Source organism: Sciurus carolinensis, chromosome 2 (genome assembly GCF_902686445.1).
Source record: "Sciurus carolinensis chromosome 2, mSciCar1.2, whole genome shotgun sequence".
Classification (NCBI taxonomy): domain Eukaryota; kingdom Metazoa; phylum Chordata; class Mammalia; order Rodentia; family Sciuridae; genus Sciurus; species Sciurus carolinensis.
Genome location: NC_062214.1, coordinates 41,603,981 through 41,622,738, shown reverse-complemented (window position 1 = coordinate 41,622,738; position 18,758 = coordinate 41,603,981). Strand labels below are relative to the sequence as shown.

The window sequence follows — 18,758 nt, the reverse complement described above, 5'->3', positions numbered from 1 at the left end:
CTCCTGAGCCTCTGGAATTACAGGTGACTTCATGTGAAGTTTTGATTGGTCTTTTGAGAGTGAAAAAATAAATAAAAGAAATGCCAAGACTTTTAGGCTCACCCTGGGAAGGCCTAGAAGGCATCTGCAGTGGGCAAAGACAGGATGGAGACTAGATGCTGTTAGGTAGAAATTTGCTTGCAAATACAAACTTGAACTTGCAATAACACAGCGAGCAGATGTGCCTAGCAGCTGTCTCAAGGAACTGTGGTCACTGGAGGTCCAGTAAAGGTTCGGTCTGGAACTTGCTCACCTACTTTCTCTGAATTTTCAGATATACTCTGGGCACTTTTCATCTTCCAATGACATCTTCCTCCTTTAGCTTCCACATAGATTCTTAGTCTGGAGAATTGTTAAAATACAGGTTGTTGATTCCTTTAGGGTCTAAGGATAAGCTTAGGCAAATAGAGAGGGTAGAAGCAGCCTCCTTGCTGTGGCTTCCAAGGCCCTGTAGGATCCAGTCCCTGTACCTTTCAGGTTTCATCTCCCATCTCTCCCTCACTTGCTGTTTCTGTCACAGATTACTCTCTTTTGAAAATGCTAAACTCATTTATGCTTCAGGATCTCTAAGCTTATTGCCTGGGATGATTTTCTCTCCAGATACTAGTATTCAGGTTTCCAGCCAAGATATGTCCCCAGACAGACATTTAACAAAAACATCTATATGCCCCTCCAACCCAATGCCAGTATCACCAAACTGTGCTACATTGTCAAAAAGCACGTATTACTACTGATGTGCCTGGTTTATTTACTTGGCGATTTGTCTCGGACTACCATGAAAGTCCCGAGGCAGGAAACTTGTTTCTCTTGTTGGTCACTCTAGCACCCAAAAAAACTTGGTACATAAAAAATAAACATTCTCTGAATATTCATGAATGCATGATCTCTCTGAAATTATATACTTAAGTATGTATGCATACACAAATACATTTTCACCTCTTCAGAAAATCCGTAGATTTTATTAAATTAAAACTCACTAAACGAATTATTATGACAGAGACCCTGAGATTCTGCCCTTTGTCATCAGTATGCTCCCCAGACCTTAACTCTAGACATCACTTTATAGAAATAAAAACTCAGACCTCACCCCAGACTTATTAAATCTGAATCTGAACCTTCCCATTTTGCTCCCCCAACCCAGTGCAACCTTAGTAAGAGTCTCAAGTGATTCAGATATGCACATTAAAGTTTGAGAAGTACTGCTCCAGGGCAAATCGAATACAGAAAAAACTTTAGCCAGGGCTTCACCGTTTTTTATTAGCCTTCACTGGATACAGTTTCAAGAGAAAAAATGCTTGTTAAATATTCAAACAGAAAATTCTATAAGCCTTTAAGTTTAAAATGGAGATGTATGCCTCTTACAAATTTCTTTACACTATATACACTGCTTCTGAAAAATACTACTTGAGCTAATAACCTAATTATTATAACCTCCTTCATAAAAGTAATCTGCTTTGTTAGTTCTTAACCTTGGCTCATGCTGTAATCACCCCAGAAATTTAAAATATATTGGACCGAGTTTCACTCCTAGATATTGTGATTAGTTATCTGGGATATACATTGGGCAAGTATAGTTGAAAATGTCTTCCAGATGATTTTAATACACAAAGTTGAGACCCATTGTATTATATAACATCTTGTCTCCCCAATTATTACTTGAAATGCATTCCAAAGATGGGTACGATAGGACCAAAAGATCCTAGTTTGATCGAATCTTCTTTTCACCCTTCCTCCCTCTTGAAGCTTTCCTTTCTAGATTTTGATTACTGATGAGATATTTGAGCAAAATGTTAATACACTGAGGTTAACGGAAATGGTGAAGATGGTTACACTTAAGGAAATGGGGAAAGCTAGATAAACTCAGCTGTTGGATCATAACTTGAGTTATCACTATAAATTCATGTTTTTACCATAATTATATAGGTGTATTCAAAGAGATAATCTCTATAAGGTTAGATTATGAAAAATCAGGACAGGCTGAGGAATTAACAAAAGAGACATGGTAACTACATGCAACATTACCCTGGATAGAATTCTTGGACGGTTATTAGTTTATCAGCAAAATTTGGATCAGATAACAATATGGAATTGATGTTGCTTTGATTTTCATAATTGTATTGTAGTTTTGTGAGACAGTAGACTTTTACTTAGGAAATACACTGAAGTTTAATAAGGGGTAATTAAGAGGTTACCATATTCTCAAATGTTCAGAAATGTTAACAATTGGGTAATCTTAAAGTGTTTATGGAAGTTCTATTTTTGTAACTTTTACATATTTGGAAATTTTATCAAAAATTTAAAAATTAAAATGTAAATCAGTATCACTCTTCTGATCAACACAACATACAGCCACACAGACTTGTTATGTAAATAAACTGGAAAGAAGACAAATGTCCATCCATTGAGGGAACAAAATGCTGATTCATGCAACAATACCTATGCATCTCAAAAGCATTCTGAACAGGGCAGAGCTACTAGGGCAGAAAGCAGATAAGCAGTTGTTTAGGCGTGAAGGTAGGAAGAATTATTTGACTGCAAAGGAGCACGAGGAAACATCTCTGGATGATGGAATGCTCTGCATCCTGACTATGATTATTACATGACTATATACAATTGTCCAAAGTCATCAAATGGCACACTAAAATGGGTGACTTTTACTGTATGTGAATTGTAACTCAATTTTAAAATCTTTTCTCAGTTTCACTAGAATATAAATGATTCCTTAAAAAGCCTACACAATCCTCTCCTATTATCCTCTCCCCCACTTTCTCATTCTCACACCACCCAAGCAACTGTAGCCTTTCTACTTCCTCTGATACAGCAACTTAAAGAATGGTCCACAGCTTAGAACCAGGCTATGAAATATTTCTGTTCTGAAACAAACACAGTGATGTAAGAACATTTAATAACAATTGAAATTGCCATAACATCCAAGATGGTCCTTTTTCTAGTAAATCACTGTTGATTTATTTTACCAAAGTACATGAGCTTAAGGAATAAAAAATTATTTTGCCTCTTAATGTATAAAAGTGACACAATAATAAGCTATGTCTACCTAAGACTAAAAGTGGTATTTCCACAAGTATACAATACAAATTCTAAGTGATAAGGGGAAGTCTTATTTAAGAAAATATTAAAGTAGGAACACCAAAATATAATACTGTTTAATATGTGCAATACTTGCAAAAAAGTTGTCCACTTCTACAGATAACCAAGATTTTAAGCAGGGGACTCAATATAAAATGCTAAAGAAAATAAGTTTTGGAAATACCTGAACATTGGTATTTAAGCATTACAGAGGTAGAAAAGATTAACACTGAAAACTCTTTGTCAATCAGTACTAAAGAAGATTATAGATTATAAAAATCTTCCCCTGGAGATCTCTGAATGAGACTAGATCTTAACCAAGCAGTATTCCTTAGGAACAGTCCTGCCTCAAGAGAAGAGAAAAAAAATGCAAAATTTGAAGACAGCAGTCCCTTTTCTTCTGTTTTCCTAGATAACAGTAAGCACAGTTACTCCCAAATGGCCTTTATCCAATTAAATACTGAATGACACCATTCATGAAATCCCTACTACCAGCAAAATACTCTGATCATTTCTTTGAATGATGCAAAGAGCAAATTTAGATCCTGCTCAGGTCTCATTTTCTTCTAATACCCAGGATGTTCATTTTAACTATCAAGATAAGTCATTTACTAGCTGCTATTCTCTAATTCTAACTTTTGTTAAAATGGTTCAATGTTGCTGTATCATTAGCTGTTCCAAAATAACAAGAGAAAAACATGTCAATGCAGTTTTCTATGATTTAAAATGTGTTCTAGACTAGAATAAGCATCTGATGATAGGTTAATGGGCGAATAAACAAAACATTATATGTATAGAAAACAAAGAGAAGTTTATTGTACAAAATTAAGGCCTTCACATTTCATAGTTCACTAAGGTTAAAGAAAGAGTAGATGAATTTTTAAGTCTTTCACAAAAATTTCACTTTCACTTCTCTACAACCTCCAATCATTAAAATGACCTAACCAAATGTTATCAAAACAAACATCATAAATAATACCAAGTCCATTAAAGATGACTATTCCAAATGTTATTTCTTGGCATAGGTGATCTTCATAGCGTGGGATGGTGTGATCTTAAACCCTTGTAAAGCATCCCTGGCAGCTCCAGCCTGTCCATCATTTTCAAATTCAACAAAAGCAATGTCATGCCTCCCAGGTACCAGACGTACTTCCTTAAAACCAGGGAATCTAGAAAGAATAAAAACAATTCATATAGGCATGCAAATACATAAACATATGCTTTCTGTTTAAAATATAAGCAATTTACAGGCAAGGGTCTAGAAAAGTATAATCATATAGCACTGAGACTCCTGAGTAGGATGGAAAGGCTTAAAATATAATTAAATGCCATAAAAGAACTGCAAAAATTGGGCTGAGCACATAGTTCAGTGGTACAGCACTTGCCTTGCACATACCAAGTCCTGGGTTCAATCTCTAGCACCACAAAAAAAATTAAAAAATTAAGAACTGAAAAAAAATCTATGCTAATTCTATTTCTACCATTGTGTCAAAGCTATACTTTTTGTTTTACTCATCAGTCAGCACTAATAATTCAAACATTAGATGAAATTTAGATTTTTATTTGCTGAATCTATAGACTGGCTTCAATCCATGATTAATGCTAGACCAAACCAAATGAACCTGTAAGGAATTGCTGCTATGGCATGACAAATGGATTCAACCCACAGAAGTGCTATTTGTCCTGTCAGGAGGTTTGTTTATGAGAAAACTTACTGATTAAACAGCATGGATAACATCATCTCATTAGTCTCTTCCGGTAAATTATTAAGGAACAAAATATAGTTTGGAGGGTAATCAGGGACCTATTTAAGGGAAAAAAAAAAAAAAAAAAACCAGCAAGGTTAGCTTATAAGTATACACAGCACTGTGAGCAATTTGATTCTTACATGAAAACCTAAACTTCAGACAGCTGTACTCCAGTTTATATAGGCTTGTGAAATCTTACACCAAACAATGAAGCCAAAAAACAATGGCACTGGAAAAATAAGTATAAATCTAACAGCAACTTAAAGACATAGACATTCAAATTAAGACACCCCAAATTTGAAACAATGAAATCTAATTAAAGGTTTTAAGTACTTAATTAATAATAATTAAGGCAATACTTATGCTTTAAGCATCTGAGGTCAGTCATATTTGGAGAATTTTGTCACCCAGAGTACATAATTGAAAGACCCTAATAAAACTAAAGAAAGCTGTAATGTCACAACTCCTTGGCTAGTTACCTACTCAGGTAATGCTCAGATTTTCAATTTCTCGAGCATTACCACTTCCCTATATATAAAAAAATTTGGAACTAAAAAGATTACCACTAAGAAACAATACTTGGTGATTTTTAAAGTACTTTAAAAATTTTATTTGGAACTAAATGAAGCACACAGAGTATCTAATTACACACAAATAAATAGAAACAAGCATGTCATTAGATACTGAACTATTTGATATCCTACCCTGAGGTTATGAAAAACTATAGGAAAAGGATCCTAAATATAAAAAGTCTATCTTCAGCCTAGTTTCATGGAAGAGAAAAAACAAATGTAAAGAACAATTAGTGAGCAACTCAAGGTTAAACAAATTAAATGCTGGTATTTGAGAACTGGAATATAAATAATGAAGGAGTTCAAAGAATTGAAGCAGATATAAGAAAATGCTAAGAACCAAAAATGAGAGGAGACAAAACTCAATGATAAGAGAATTATCTGGATCTAAGGACCTTGCCAGATTCTCAAATATGAAGAAGCAAATATGAAAACCATTAGCACCTGACTGAGGTTTTCTTTTGGAAGCATGTAGTGGGGAGATTTGGCAAGGACAACATCTTACAGGAGCCTTGAAAAAATAAGCCAGAAATAAATGTGTGCTGAGGAAGTCAGAGCAAGGCTAACAGCAAAGGAACACTGCCCAAAGAGTGAGTCTATGAGAAAAGATGGAGCAGTGTTTCAGTCAAGTGGAATGGAAGACCCCTCATCTTTCTAGTTATTCTGAGACAAATGTCTGTGAAGCTGTGGCTACACGCTACACAGGAAACAAAAATGTTTGCTCCCAGACCTGAGTTTCAAATCTGCCATTTTGGTTCTGTCACTGCTTCATTACAGGAAATGAGGTTTTGTTTTCTTCCTCTCCAATGAATTTAAAAGGTTTTAAGGAGTGAGTTTCTTAAAGTGGCATACAACTTAACATATTATGTATTATAGGTGGAATGATTTTGGTTTTGGACATGCAAGTTATTGTTATGATTATGATTTTATTTTAAAGAAAGCACCACATGGAAAAAATATTACCTGAGGATTTGGTGTTGAATTTCCTTGGGTATTAGCTGAATTTGGTATTCCCTAAACAAAAGAAATAGGGAAGTAGGTAAACTTTTCAAAAGGCATTCATAACAACATAAAAATAACATTTAATGAGTTGTTATTCCATTTGATTTTACTTTAAGAACCTACATTTTTATTCTGATTCAAATATTCACATTTTTATCTGTTATTTTTGAAAAGTTTATCCCTAAATTTTAAGGACTATATGATAAAATTTAACTTTTAAACTTTAAAATTATGGAGAAATACATGAGAGAAAAACGAGAACCTGACTTACTTAAAAATTTATTAATTAAAAAAAAAACTAACTCCATATAAGCATTATAGTTATTGAAACTGATTTCTAACCAATTTCAATCTGGAAGTAACTACTTTTTGGATAGTATTTTCACTTTTATCTGGTATTTCAAATTAGATTTTGTATTTCCAAATTATGCAAAGAAAGCTTTGAGAGGACTACTCATGATTAAAGATAATATCCACAGTACTATTTACAGGCAACAGAACTTGAGAAATAAGCCAAGAGGTATTAACATGTTTTGAAGAAAAACGTAATTAAATTTCATGTAAACTAAAAAAAAAATTTCTAAATGTCCACATGAAAAGACTTATATTTTAATTTACTCCTTAAATGTAAATACTGGAATTTTAGAACTTAAGTCATTTCAACTTCTTAAAATTCCATTTTTTAAACACACATATATATAACAAATACATGCCTCAAAGATTATCCCTCCTGTCCATGATAGGAGTCCATCAAAAAAAAATTTTTTTTCAGGGGGACAAGGGTAGGTGGGCTATGACAGATTTAACCCAGGGGTACTTTACCATTGAGCTACATCCCCAGTCCTTTTTAAAATGTTTTATTTTGAGAAGGGTCATGCTAAGCTGCTTAGGGCCTTTCCAAATTGCTGAGGCTGGCTTCTAACTTGCAGTCCTCCTGCCTCAGGCTCCCAAGTCATTGGTATTACAGGTGTGGCCATCACGACTGGCTTTCCTATCAAGTTTTTTGACACCAAAAAAATATGAGCTTTTATTCTATCTTACCTGACCAGGCTTTTTGTTTGCAGTTGTTGCAGTCTGTTCCACAGTTTTGGCTTTTTTCTTTTCTTTTTTCTTTTCTTTGTCAGCAAAAGTGCCTCGCATTTTAGATATTATATCAGAATCTGTTTTTGCATACTGGATTCGCTGTTTTAATTGATGAAAACAGATTACATCTCATTATGCTGAAGGCTGCTTAACACTAGTCGTTAATATTTCAAATCCCATTACACAAATACAGTATAAGAGAATCTTAAACACATCCCTCGGAAATCATCAAAATACACTGAGTGCCAAATGGAAATATAGTATGGTCTATGATTTACAAGTAAGTCAAAGATTCAACTGTGTATATTCAAAGAAAAACTATACATTTTCAAATGGGAAAAACCAGACTTTGAAATATCTGCACCTTTGCTTCTCTACATCTGGTAACAGAAAACTGCATTAGAAACTTGCCTACCTCATACCAGCCACTCTCAGTAGAAGGATCCACAAGTATCAAACCAGCCTTTGTGTCATCTAGAATTGTTAGTGCTAATGGTTAAAGTACTAAAAACTGGGAATGACTTCCCTTTCAAAGTGGGGCTCCCCCCCACATTCCCACCACCTACATTGGAGCTTGAACTCAGGGGCACCCTACCACTGAGCTGCATCTGTACCACTTTTTATTTTGAGACAGGGTCTCACTAAATTGCCTAAGCTGGTCTTGAGCTGGTGATCTTCAGCCTTCTGAGTGGCTGGATTACAGGTGTGCACCACCAAGCCCAATTGAATCTACTGTTTTTTTTTTTTTTTTTTTAATTTTTTTGTTCTAATTAGTTATACATGACAGAATGTGTTTATGCATTTTGATAAGTCATACATAAATGGAGTATAATTTCTCATTTTTCTGATTGTACATATTGTAGGATCACATCGGTCATGCAGTCATATATGTACATGATGTAATGATGTCTGTTTCACTCTACTGTCCTTCCTATACCCATACCCCTTCCTCTCCCTTCACTCCCCTCTACCTAATCTAAAGTAACTTTATTCTTCCCTAGTGCCACCCCTTGTATTGTGAATTAACATCCGCATATCAGAGAAAACAGGTGGCCTTTGTTTTTTTGGGATTGGCTTATTTCACTTAGCATGATATTCTCCAACTTCATCCATTTACCAGCAAATGCCACAATTTCTTCTTTAGGGCTGAGTATGCATTCATCTGTTGAAGGACACCTAGGTTGGTTCCATAGTTTGGTTATTGTGAGTTGAGCTGCTATAAACACTGATGTGACTGCATCACTGTAGTATGCTGATTTTAAGTTCTCTGGGTATCTATTGTTTTTAAATGAAATGGTTTTGACAGCAGCATCAACTTAAATTTAAAATTCTTCAAGAGGAAACAAATGGATAGCATTACAGCTGCTCAGGCTGGGCCAACTGCTTCATTCTTACCATGTCAGAGCCAGCAGGAACCAAGGTGCCTTTGAGGACACAGAAGCACTCAAAACACTAGTCTAGGATGGCATTTCAACTACAGTGTGCAAATTAATTGCCTGGAAAAATTATAAAAGTAGATTCTGATGCAGTAAGCTTGGGAGAGATCAGATTCTGCATTTTAACAAGCACAAGGGGGATGGCTATGCTACAGGCATGGTAAACAACATTTAACATGGCACTGGCCTATAGGATCACCACACAGCTAATTCAACACCAAATATCCAGATATTTTTTATAATGAACTAAACTGTTATCTAGGGTACAATTATCTGCAAACTCCAACTTCCATTTTAAGCAAACACTTCTACTCTGGAGCTCAAAGAGTAACTATCTCTCTGATCACATCAAACACAGTCCTACAAAATACTATCTAAAATAAGCTTGTACACAAGAATTTCATCTCAGTCTGAAGAGAAAAAAAAAAAAGACTATGTCAAAAAGCAATTATTTTTCCTTAATTTCAGCTGGAGATGAATGTGGTAAAGAAAAAAGGTAAAAGGTGGCCTAGCAACACACTTTAGAACCCCAGGCCTTTTCTGCATGGGCTGGGCTGCTGAACCTCCTTAGTTCTAGCTGTACTTTTTCCTGTAAGCAGCTCTGCTAGTCTTTCCATCATGATCTAACCAAAACAGACAGGCTGACAGCTCACACTAAATTCTAACCTGATCCCAAATATGTTCTCCCAATTCCCTCAGGTTTTCAACCTTGTCCCTGACCTAAACAGACCTTAAGTGACCTGATTTGTCTGTCCTTATGATACTGTCAGCTGTGAAAATATATGATCTCAGCAACAGTTCTTAGCTGGCTGGTCTAAACCAGTGGTTTTCAAAGGTAATTTTGCCTGCCAGAGACAGCTGCACTATCTGGAGACACTGCTGGTTGTTATGCTCCTGGCATCTGGTGGGCAGAGGTCAGGGATGCTGCAAAACACCCTACAATGAAAAGGAAAGCCCCTTACAACAATTATTTGGTTCAAAACATCAAATGTTATTGTTGAGAAACCCTGCCTAGACTAAATACCCATAAAAGAGAAAAATTCATTTGTAACACAGAGACAGAGAAGGCCAATATTTACATTTATGCCAAAGGTTTCATGACAGACAAAGATGGTATTTTTGGAATTAAGTAAAGAAATGTCCCTGAATCACAGAGAATAATTTTGTTCAGAGTTACAAGTAAGAGCAAATTTTCTTCATTTATTCTAATATATTGAGGTTAAAATAGAAGAGCAACTAAAAGCACTTAAAGAAACATAAATAAATGAGACAGTTCAAAGAATTTTATTCCTCCTCTTCTAGAAATACAGCAGACTTGCTACTTTCCTGAAGGCAAAAAATGGACCTCCAAAATGCCTTCATATAAAATCAGATAAATAGGCATTTCCCAATGATATTAAACAATTAGTTGGCAATATGAGGATGGTGCCAAACACAGCAAATGATTTCCACCTTTCCTGTATCTGAGTAAACAGGCATACTCAAAAGTCATCTCCACTCAGGGAAAAAGCAGTCTTATGTGCCTACCAACTGAGAACTCAATTAGGCTATTTCTTCATACTAATAAAAAAGATCAGCTGGTTTCAGAAAATGCAAATTTACTCAAACTCAGGGAACAGCATGATGCAGAACAGGGGTCCTCAAACTATGGGTCCGCAGTTAACACTACCTGTTTTTATAAATTATGTCTTGCTAATGTTGAACATATCCATACCCATTTATTTTCATATCATCTCCTGCTGCTTTTCTTGTTAAAATAGCAGAGTTCCATGAATAGCTGCAACAAAGATCATCTGGCTAGCAAAGTCATACTATTTACTATCAGATCTTTACAGAAAGTTTAACTCCTAGCATAGGGAAAAAAACAAAACAAAACAAAAAACACACCAAAAACACAATACTAGGTGTTAGGAGATGTTTTTATGTTTTTTATGTTCTAATGCTGCCTCTAGTTTTATTAATATAACCTGAATAATATTTCTGTGCCTGATTCTTCATCAGTGAAATGAAGGGATGAGATCAGTGGTCTACACCACAGTCTGTGGGCCAATCCAGTCCACAGCCTCTTTTGATATGGCTTGTGATTTAAGAATTTTTTAAATACGATTTTAAAGGGTTGGTAAAAACATACACTCAAAAGAATAGGAAACAAAACTGTATGTGACCCACAGAGCCAAAGTGCTTATCTAGTCCTTTAGAGCTTTTGTTAATACCTTTTTAGAATAAAGAAAATCCAACCTGATTACACTTTAAAACTGAATACAGGCACAGAAACTGTCAATGGTAAAGACAGAATGAGGACCAAGATCCTCTAAACCTTAGGCCTTGATTCTCTCTTCCAAAACCCCTTCACATCGTATTCTAATTCCAGAGGAAAATCAGTTTGGAATCAATATCCAAGGTAGTAAAGTTACCCCTGTAGGACCCTTGCTTTTTACTCTACCATTACCCAATCCCTACCTCCTCTGGCTTGAACAGGAGTTTCCTAATTGAGTTCCCTACTCCCACTCTGGCTATCCCACAATCCAAGGTTTAGCCATCAGACAGATGTGAATCTCACTGTCATTCTTAAGTTTTAACCACTTCATGCATAGTTATTTCATTTCCACTCATTTTACTCATAAAACCTGTCAGTTTAAATCTATGACTTTTCCTTAAGGCACTGTCCATTCTATACTGCATAGCTTCTCATAAGTAGTATCTCCCTATAGTATTTGCTGAAACTTCAGACTGGATTTCCTTTTTGAACCACAATTTTTGTTTTGGGTTGTTTTACAAATTTAAAACAGAAGTTTCTTTTAAAGTCTTCTGACTTATTATTAATTCTGGTTTTTTAAAGATAAGAATGTCACCTGTACAGTCATCATTTTTTAAAATGCTGTTATGTCTCAATATATTTTGGTTCTACCCATTTAAACTGGCATAAATTAAGAGTATATGACTCTACTAGTAAATTTCTATAAAAATAACCTAAAATAGCCCCAAATGTCCTCTAACATGCACAATTAAAAGCAGAAAGCAATATCCACAGTTTCAAGTTTATATTTACAAGTCTACTATACCATTAATCTCTCTTAAAGTGATTAAAGTAAAAATAGTAAGATTAGCTTACCATTGGTTTACCATAAAATGGAAATCCTTGTAACTGTCTCAAAGCATTTGTGGATGAGCCCAGTTCCTTAAATATAACAAAGGCCTGCCCTCTCATCTTCATTGTCTTTAAAGCCACTATATCTACCACATGCCCAAACTGAGAAAAAAGGGCATACAGAGATCTCTTCAATTCTGTTCAAATAAGAGGAAAAACAAGTTACTTGTGTATGAAACAATGACAAAATTCTTCATAAAATGGCACTGTCTTGAGTACTCCACTATTCATTTATTTATTCAGTTATTTTAATAAAAACACATATTATTCCCACTGGCTACCTAATTTTAAAGTTTTGAGACTATTATGAGTAAAACCGGATCTCACACACTGTCAGTCTCTACCAATTTCTACTTTTAGAAAGTTTTAAATTCCTTACACAAAATGGAATAAAGAATTATTTAATTATTTCAGGCACTAAGAGAAAATGACGAGATGAGAAGTTCTGTAGCTGTATAACCCTTAAACAGTAGTGAATAAACACATTTGGGCAGGGAGTGGTGTTGGGCATTGAACCCAGGGGCACTCTATCACCGAGCTACATCACCAGACCTTTTTATTTTTTTGAGACCAGGTCTCTCTAAGTTGCCAAGGTTGGTCTTGAATTTGAGATTCACCTGCCTCAGCCTTCCTAGTCATTGGGATTATAGGCATGTTTCACTGTGCTTAGCAATAAATACATTTTATTTTATTTTGTTTTTGTTTTTGAGGGGGAGGACAGTATACCAGGAATTTTGAGACAAGGTCTCACCAAGTTGCTTAGGCTTTGCTAAATTGCTGAGGTTGGCCTCAAACTTGTGATCCTTCCTCAGTCTCCCTAGTTGCTGGAATTCCATGCATGCACCACTGCACCCAATTAACACATTTTTAATCATGAACAAATATTTTAAAAAGTACATACCTTCTTTTTTAATTTTGTCATTCATATTGTTGATATAAATTGTATGATTTGGTCTGATATCCATGTTTGGGTCAGATTCTTCAAGTAACCTAGAAACAATAAATAATCTGTTATTAACAAGGAGTGTGGCATAAGGACGTAACACAAGGGTTATTAATTTTTCAATTCTTTCAATCCAAAATGTCAGAAAATGTCAGTTGGCAGTAGACTTTAATTCCTTCCTAGTGCTTACTAGTATTCCTTTTTAGGCAAAACAATAGTTCTCAAGTTCAAAACTTGGTAGAACAAGCCAGATGTGGTAGCACACATGTCTGCAATTCCAGTTACTCCAGTCACTGAGACAAAGAGGATCCTAAGTTCCAGATTAGCTTCAGCAACTTTCGCTGGGGAATATAACCCAGTGATAGAGCACCGCTGGGTTCAATCCCCAGTAGCACAAAATAAATAAATAATTAGAAATTTGGTGGATCACCAGTACATAGCCATATTCTAATAACATCGTTTTATTCAAGGTAATACTTTCATATTTACCTTCAATTTAGGACATATGATAGTCTTTTCACCTGCCTGATAGAACTTCTTTTTTAATGATTTAAAAATTTAGATATGAAGAAAAATGACAAAAAAACTGGCAAACATATATCTAGTAAGTATCATCATGACAGATCATTAATGAACTCTGCAAAGTCCTTCACAGGTACACTTATAAAGCACTTTCACACCTATTTTATTTATATACATCATCACTAAGGTTGACTCCAAGGTTATCTCTAACCAATGTGAAGTAATGGAGTTCAGAGAGAAGCGTGTTGCACGATGGTTAAAAGCTCAGATTCTAATACCAACCAGATCTGAACTCAAACCCTGTCTATGCGTCTAACTAGCTATTTCACTTAAGTAAAGTTCCTTAATCTCTCAGATTCTCATCTGTAAAACGGGGAAAGTAACAGCACTTAACCAACAGAAATTCTGCATTATGGAAAAGCAACTAAAGTAGCTACTATTACCAGCCATTGCAAGTTAGGGGGTCTCGCCAAATGTAACACACCTAATAAGCTTGAGCATTTAGCCCTTGCCTTCTTTTTTTCCGTACTTTTCGTTCACACTCACCACATTATTTCATATTCATATTTAACATCATATTCGACATTGTTTTTAGCAGAAAATTGTGAACATGTTTTATTTCCTCGGTGTCCCACATATTCCTTTATCTCATAGATATTACGATGCACACACTGTATGTGAATGTCACACGATGACTTACGAGGGAAGAAACTAACGGGGTCCGCACTTGTGCAGAAAACAATGAAAGGTAAGCCTCTCACAGAATTGCAACCCCCTAAAGTGAAACCTGGAGAAGGGCTGGGGGTTACGAAGTAGACAACTAGTAGGAAGTGACAAAGTCAAAATGAAGGAGGGGAGACCAGAGCGGAGGTTCTTGCAGTATCTCCTGCAAGGCTTCATGGTGGGCTGGACTCGGGCAGTGGAACTTGAAAATGCTACCCACCGCCCCCGCAATCCAAGAGAGCCGCTGAAAGTCACCTGAAGGTGCACGGTGAACTATATGCAAACGCCTAACGCCAGCACAGAGGTAGTCATTATCCTTTACTTCGTTAGAGCAAGCTTCCCGTCCCTCCGAACACCGCCACGTTTGCCAAAGGCCCGGGCCCGAGGCCCAAAGGAGCTGCCACAAAATTCTAAGCCCCAACCAGTCCTACTAAAGACGAGGCTCCTAAATTCGAAAGGCCTCGTTGCCAGCCCGTTAGTCTTGATCCCTTCCTCACGCCCACTCCTCCGCGAAGCCGTGGTCAGACGCGTCCGGAACCTACCTTTGCGCCTCGTCTGCTTCACTTCAAACAGCGAAGAATCGCGCCAGCTCCCTCTGCAAACGCAACGGTGAAGTACCAGCCGCTCCAACCCACCTGAGGCCTACGACGTGCTCCCTAAGAAGCAAAAGCCGGAAGCAGAGGCAGGGGCCGGAAATGACGATCCGCGCTTCTCAATCGAGCGCCGACAAGTCGAGAAGCCGAGCTCGGAGTCGATCGATGCCGCCAGATCTCCGGCCGCCACAACCAAGAATCTCTCTGCGCATGCGTATGCCTGGCGGTTTAAGGGAAGAAGGAGCTGGCGGGAAGGGAGAATGGGGAAGGGAAGGAGAGATTATCCGGAATTTAACTGGGTCCTCGGACCTTACTGTAAGGGAAAAAGGAAGAAAAGTGATTCATTTCCTTTACCAAACCTTTAAAGGTTTTACCCCAGACAGCGGTGCCTTCCATCTTTTCAAATCCTATCTGGTTTTACAGGCGCAATTTCTCATGCAAGACTACCCGGTCAGGTGGCTCTTCTGTGAGCTTTGGTACATCACGGTTTGTTCAACATCACCTGTAGTGTTCCTTCTCCAGATCTCCTCCCATTCCTGGGGCTCTGAGGGATCTCTTCTCCAAACTTCTACTGGTTTTAAATCTCAGAGGCAACCCAGTTTGAGACCCAAAGCAAAGAGAATTGGTATCTCTGCCCATTACACGATAAGGCAACCACATCTCAGCTCTGAGGGTACACAGTCACGGTAAGATCAGCTGCCTAAACTCACTCAAAAACAAAATCAAAACCCACTAATTCCCTATCACCCTTACTACTACTTTCCCCCACAAAGTGCCTAGATCTTTCTAGAGTAACTCAAGGAGTTAGTATTTATGTTATGAATGGTAAGTCCAAAAGGTACATTCATTCATTCTTTCATGCATTCTTCATATGCGTGTAAAGCATCACCTGGAATATGAAAAGGTGTTTGACAGCCAAAAGAATCTGATCAGGTGTCCCTCTCTTAATCTCTCTGACCTTCACTTTCTGCACCTGTAAAATAATCATCTTAATAATGCCTCCTTCTAGTTATTGTGAGGATTAAATGAGCTTACTATAAAGTGATTGTCCTTTTTCCTGACATAAAATAAATGGTTCATAAATGTTATTACTAAATGCTAGCTATGACTTGGACGTAGGGGGACCAAATGAGATTGATTTCACCAGCTGGAGATTTTTATTTGAAAGATCATCTAAAGATGCAACTGGAAAATTATGTATCTTGAGGGTAGGGATTTTTGTCTACTTTGCTCACTCAAGTAGCCTCAGTAATTAGAAAAGTGATAATAAATGTGTCTTGAATGAATGAAAGCTGCTTCATGGAAAATTTGGTAACACTAAAGCAAATATATCATTAAGAGGCACATGAGGATAGAAAATAATATTAAAGGATCGCAGAAAAGCATTTTTTATCATAAAACTTTGAAATATAAATAATCTTACCTCAGTTAAAGACTTATGAGTGTATCCTTAACAAATTACAAGGGAATACAGAGTAAGTATAATTTCTAAATAACAAAGGACACGCTACCCTATTCACTAGTACAGGCATCTGAGAATGAATTAATTGATATTAATGAGAATGGCTAAAATACATTTCTGGAAATAAACTCTTAACTGTATTATATAAATGAATCTAGGTGTTTCAGGTACCTCTTAGAACTGGGTCAGATTCTTCAGGGTTCTGGCCCCTTTTGGTTCTGTGGTTCATCCCCACAGCTTTAGGATTCAGAAATTGAGCAGGCAGAAATCTGTGGTAGGAACAGGTTATGGGGTGCAGAACTGGGGAAGGAGCTTACAGGGAGAGTCAGAGGTCAGGAGCCAATGCCCAGCCCATTGGAAGCCATTGTTTTTGGCCTCTTCTCTGTGAGTAGGTGTCCCAGAAGACCTCTGCATGACCTCCAGTTCCTGAGCTCAAGGAAGCCTCTTTACTGCTACAACTTTGAGGCCACAGGACCCTGCAGGCATCCTATGTGTCGTCCCCCCACACCACCTTCATTCAGATCTAATAACCTCTTGCTCACTCTTCACCTCTGTTCCTTAGTACTGCTCTGCTAAGACACAGGTTGCAGACTGGAGCCCCTCTTGTGCATTAGCAACGCATATTAGGAAGCCAAAAACCACACAGTTGTAAAATCTTTTGCTTTTGTGTCTTCAAGGAGCATTTTGTATTGTATTCAAGGGTAATGAGTGCTGGTGGGACAGACCCTGCCACACACACCAAATACAACCAGCTTCTGCCAGTGTACTTGTTGAATAATTCCTTTTCAGCAGACAAGATTCTGAGACTAAATTGATTCATTCTGAAAGGAAGCAACCCCTTTTTACCTACCTAATCCACCTTCTCAAACTAGAATGTGAGATTAGGTAGAAGCTGTGAGAGGCCATCCTGTGAGAAAAGCAGATTCTGTGTGTTCTGGTTTGGATGTGGTTAGAGTGTGTCTCCCAAGGATTGTTGGAAGTTGGTCCTCAGTGTGGTGATGTTAGGAAGTGGTGGAACCTTTTAAAGATGGGGCCTACTGGGAGGTGATTAAGTCATTGTAGGTATTAATGCCAGTCTAGAAGAATAAGTTCTTTTTAGAGTAGGCTATTATAAAAGAGTGAGCCTATTCAGGAACTGTGGGACATTCTTATAATCCCAGCTACTTGGGAGTCCAAGACAGAAGGATCACAAGTTCAAGGCCAGCCTAGGCAATTTAGTGAGGCCCTGCCTCAAAATAAAAAAGACTGAGGCCAGTGGCAGTGGTTCGTCTGTAATCCCAGTAGGATTACTCAGTAGGCTGAGGCAGGAGGATCAAAAGTCCAAGGTCATCCTTGGCAAAAAGATGTATGAAAAGAGGATACATAGACCCATGCAAAGCCACCCCAACTTGGAAGAAAACACCACAGGAACTGAGAGACTTGAAGATAGACTGCGTACTGTGTTCCATTAACAACCGAATTAATGGCTACTATTCAATACTGTGAGAAGAAAATCATCTGATGCCAATTCGGTGGCAGTTGTCTGCATGCCGTATTCCAGGTTCCTCTAAAAAGAGCCAGTGCATTTTCCTATCCTTGGGTAGTCATTCTGGGTTTTCCAATAATCTGTTAACAGTCTTCAGTGGTTTCCTGAATGATTTTGAGAAACCAGTAATTCAAAGCAGGAATGGAAAGGAATGAAGGGAAGAGAGGAGCTTTACTGGTCCTGTGAGAAGCCTTGCATCATCTGATTATATAATTCTACAATGTTAACATTGTAGTATCCAAATTCTGGTCAAATGTACTGTAAAACAATTAGCATTCTTCTATAACCAAATCCTCTATAACATCTGATCTTTTGAAGGTCAAACCAGGTATCAGATGACAAAAATTCACATTTTTAAAAGTAAAAGAAGAGCAATGTGTTTCCCTGGTATTCTACTCAGTTTAAACTCATATTTTAGATAGGCAACATGATTTACCTTCCTGCAAAACAGGCTTTTTATCGAACTAAACCCAGAAGCAGGGTAATAACCACCCTATCCATGTTTCATGTACCTGCTGATGATAAAACTTGCTTATTTTAGGGGCAACGGAAAAATTACTACAACCAGGTAGGAATAAAACTGTGTCAAGACATTTGAATTATAAGGATGATAACTGAGGTGTCTCTTAGTGACTCGAAATACACATACATTTTCCTACCTTATCTGCACGTGTTTTATGTTTCTCATTAAATGTTCTCAGTATCTTGCTGCAGTAGTTTTGAGAAGGGGCCTTGTATAAATGAAAATGCATCATAAAACCATGGTGGATATATTTTGTCTTATTTATGTTAGATAGAGCCACCAAATGTATGGCAATTTGTTTGTATCTTCCTTCTCTCCCCAGGTGGTGATTACATTAAGAAATTTATGTAGA

General features: G+C 37.1%; 1 protein-coding gene across 1 annotated transcript; it reads right to left on the bottom strand.

The window, feature by feature from the left end:
• Positions 1-3,918: 3,918 nt before the first annotated feature.
• On the bottom strand, positions 3,919-14,983 carry Snrpb2 (small nuclear ribonucleoprotein polypeptide B2). The gene is made up of 7 exons (XM_047542374.1): positions 14,846-14,983; positions 13,017-13,105; positions 12,080-12,252; positions 7,490-7,630; positions 6,410-6,460; positions 4,842-4,930; positions 3,919-4,295 (listed from the first exon to the last, which is right to left on the bottom strand). Exons 2-7 carry the CDS (start codon positions 13,078-13,080, stop codon positions 4,136-4,138), a joined length of 678 nt encoding a protein of 225 aa, XP_047398330.1. The 5' UTR covers positions 13,081-13,105; positions 14,846-14,983; the 3' UTR covers positions 3,919-4,135.
• Positions 14,984-18,758: the final 3,775 nt, after the last annotated feature.

Coding starts and splice junctions, on each gene's coding strand:
- Snrpb2 (XM_047542374.1), bottom strand. CDS start 13,080: ATGGATATCAGACCAAATCATACAATTTATATCAACAATATGAATGAC. Junction 12,253..13,016: donor TGACAAAATTAAAAAAGAAG/GTATGTACTTTT, acceptor TTATTTGAACAG/AATTGAAGAGATCTCTGTAT. Junction 7,631..12,079: donor CATTTTATGGTAAACCAATG/GTAAGCTAATCT, acceptor CAATTAAAACAG/CGAATCCAGTATGCAAAAAC.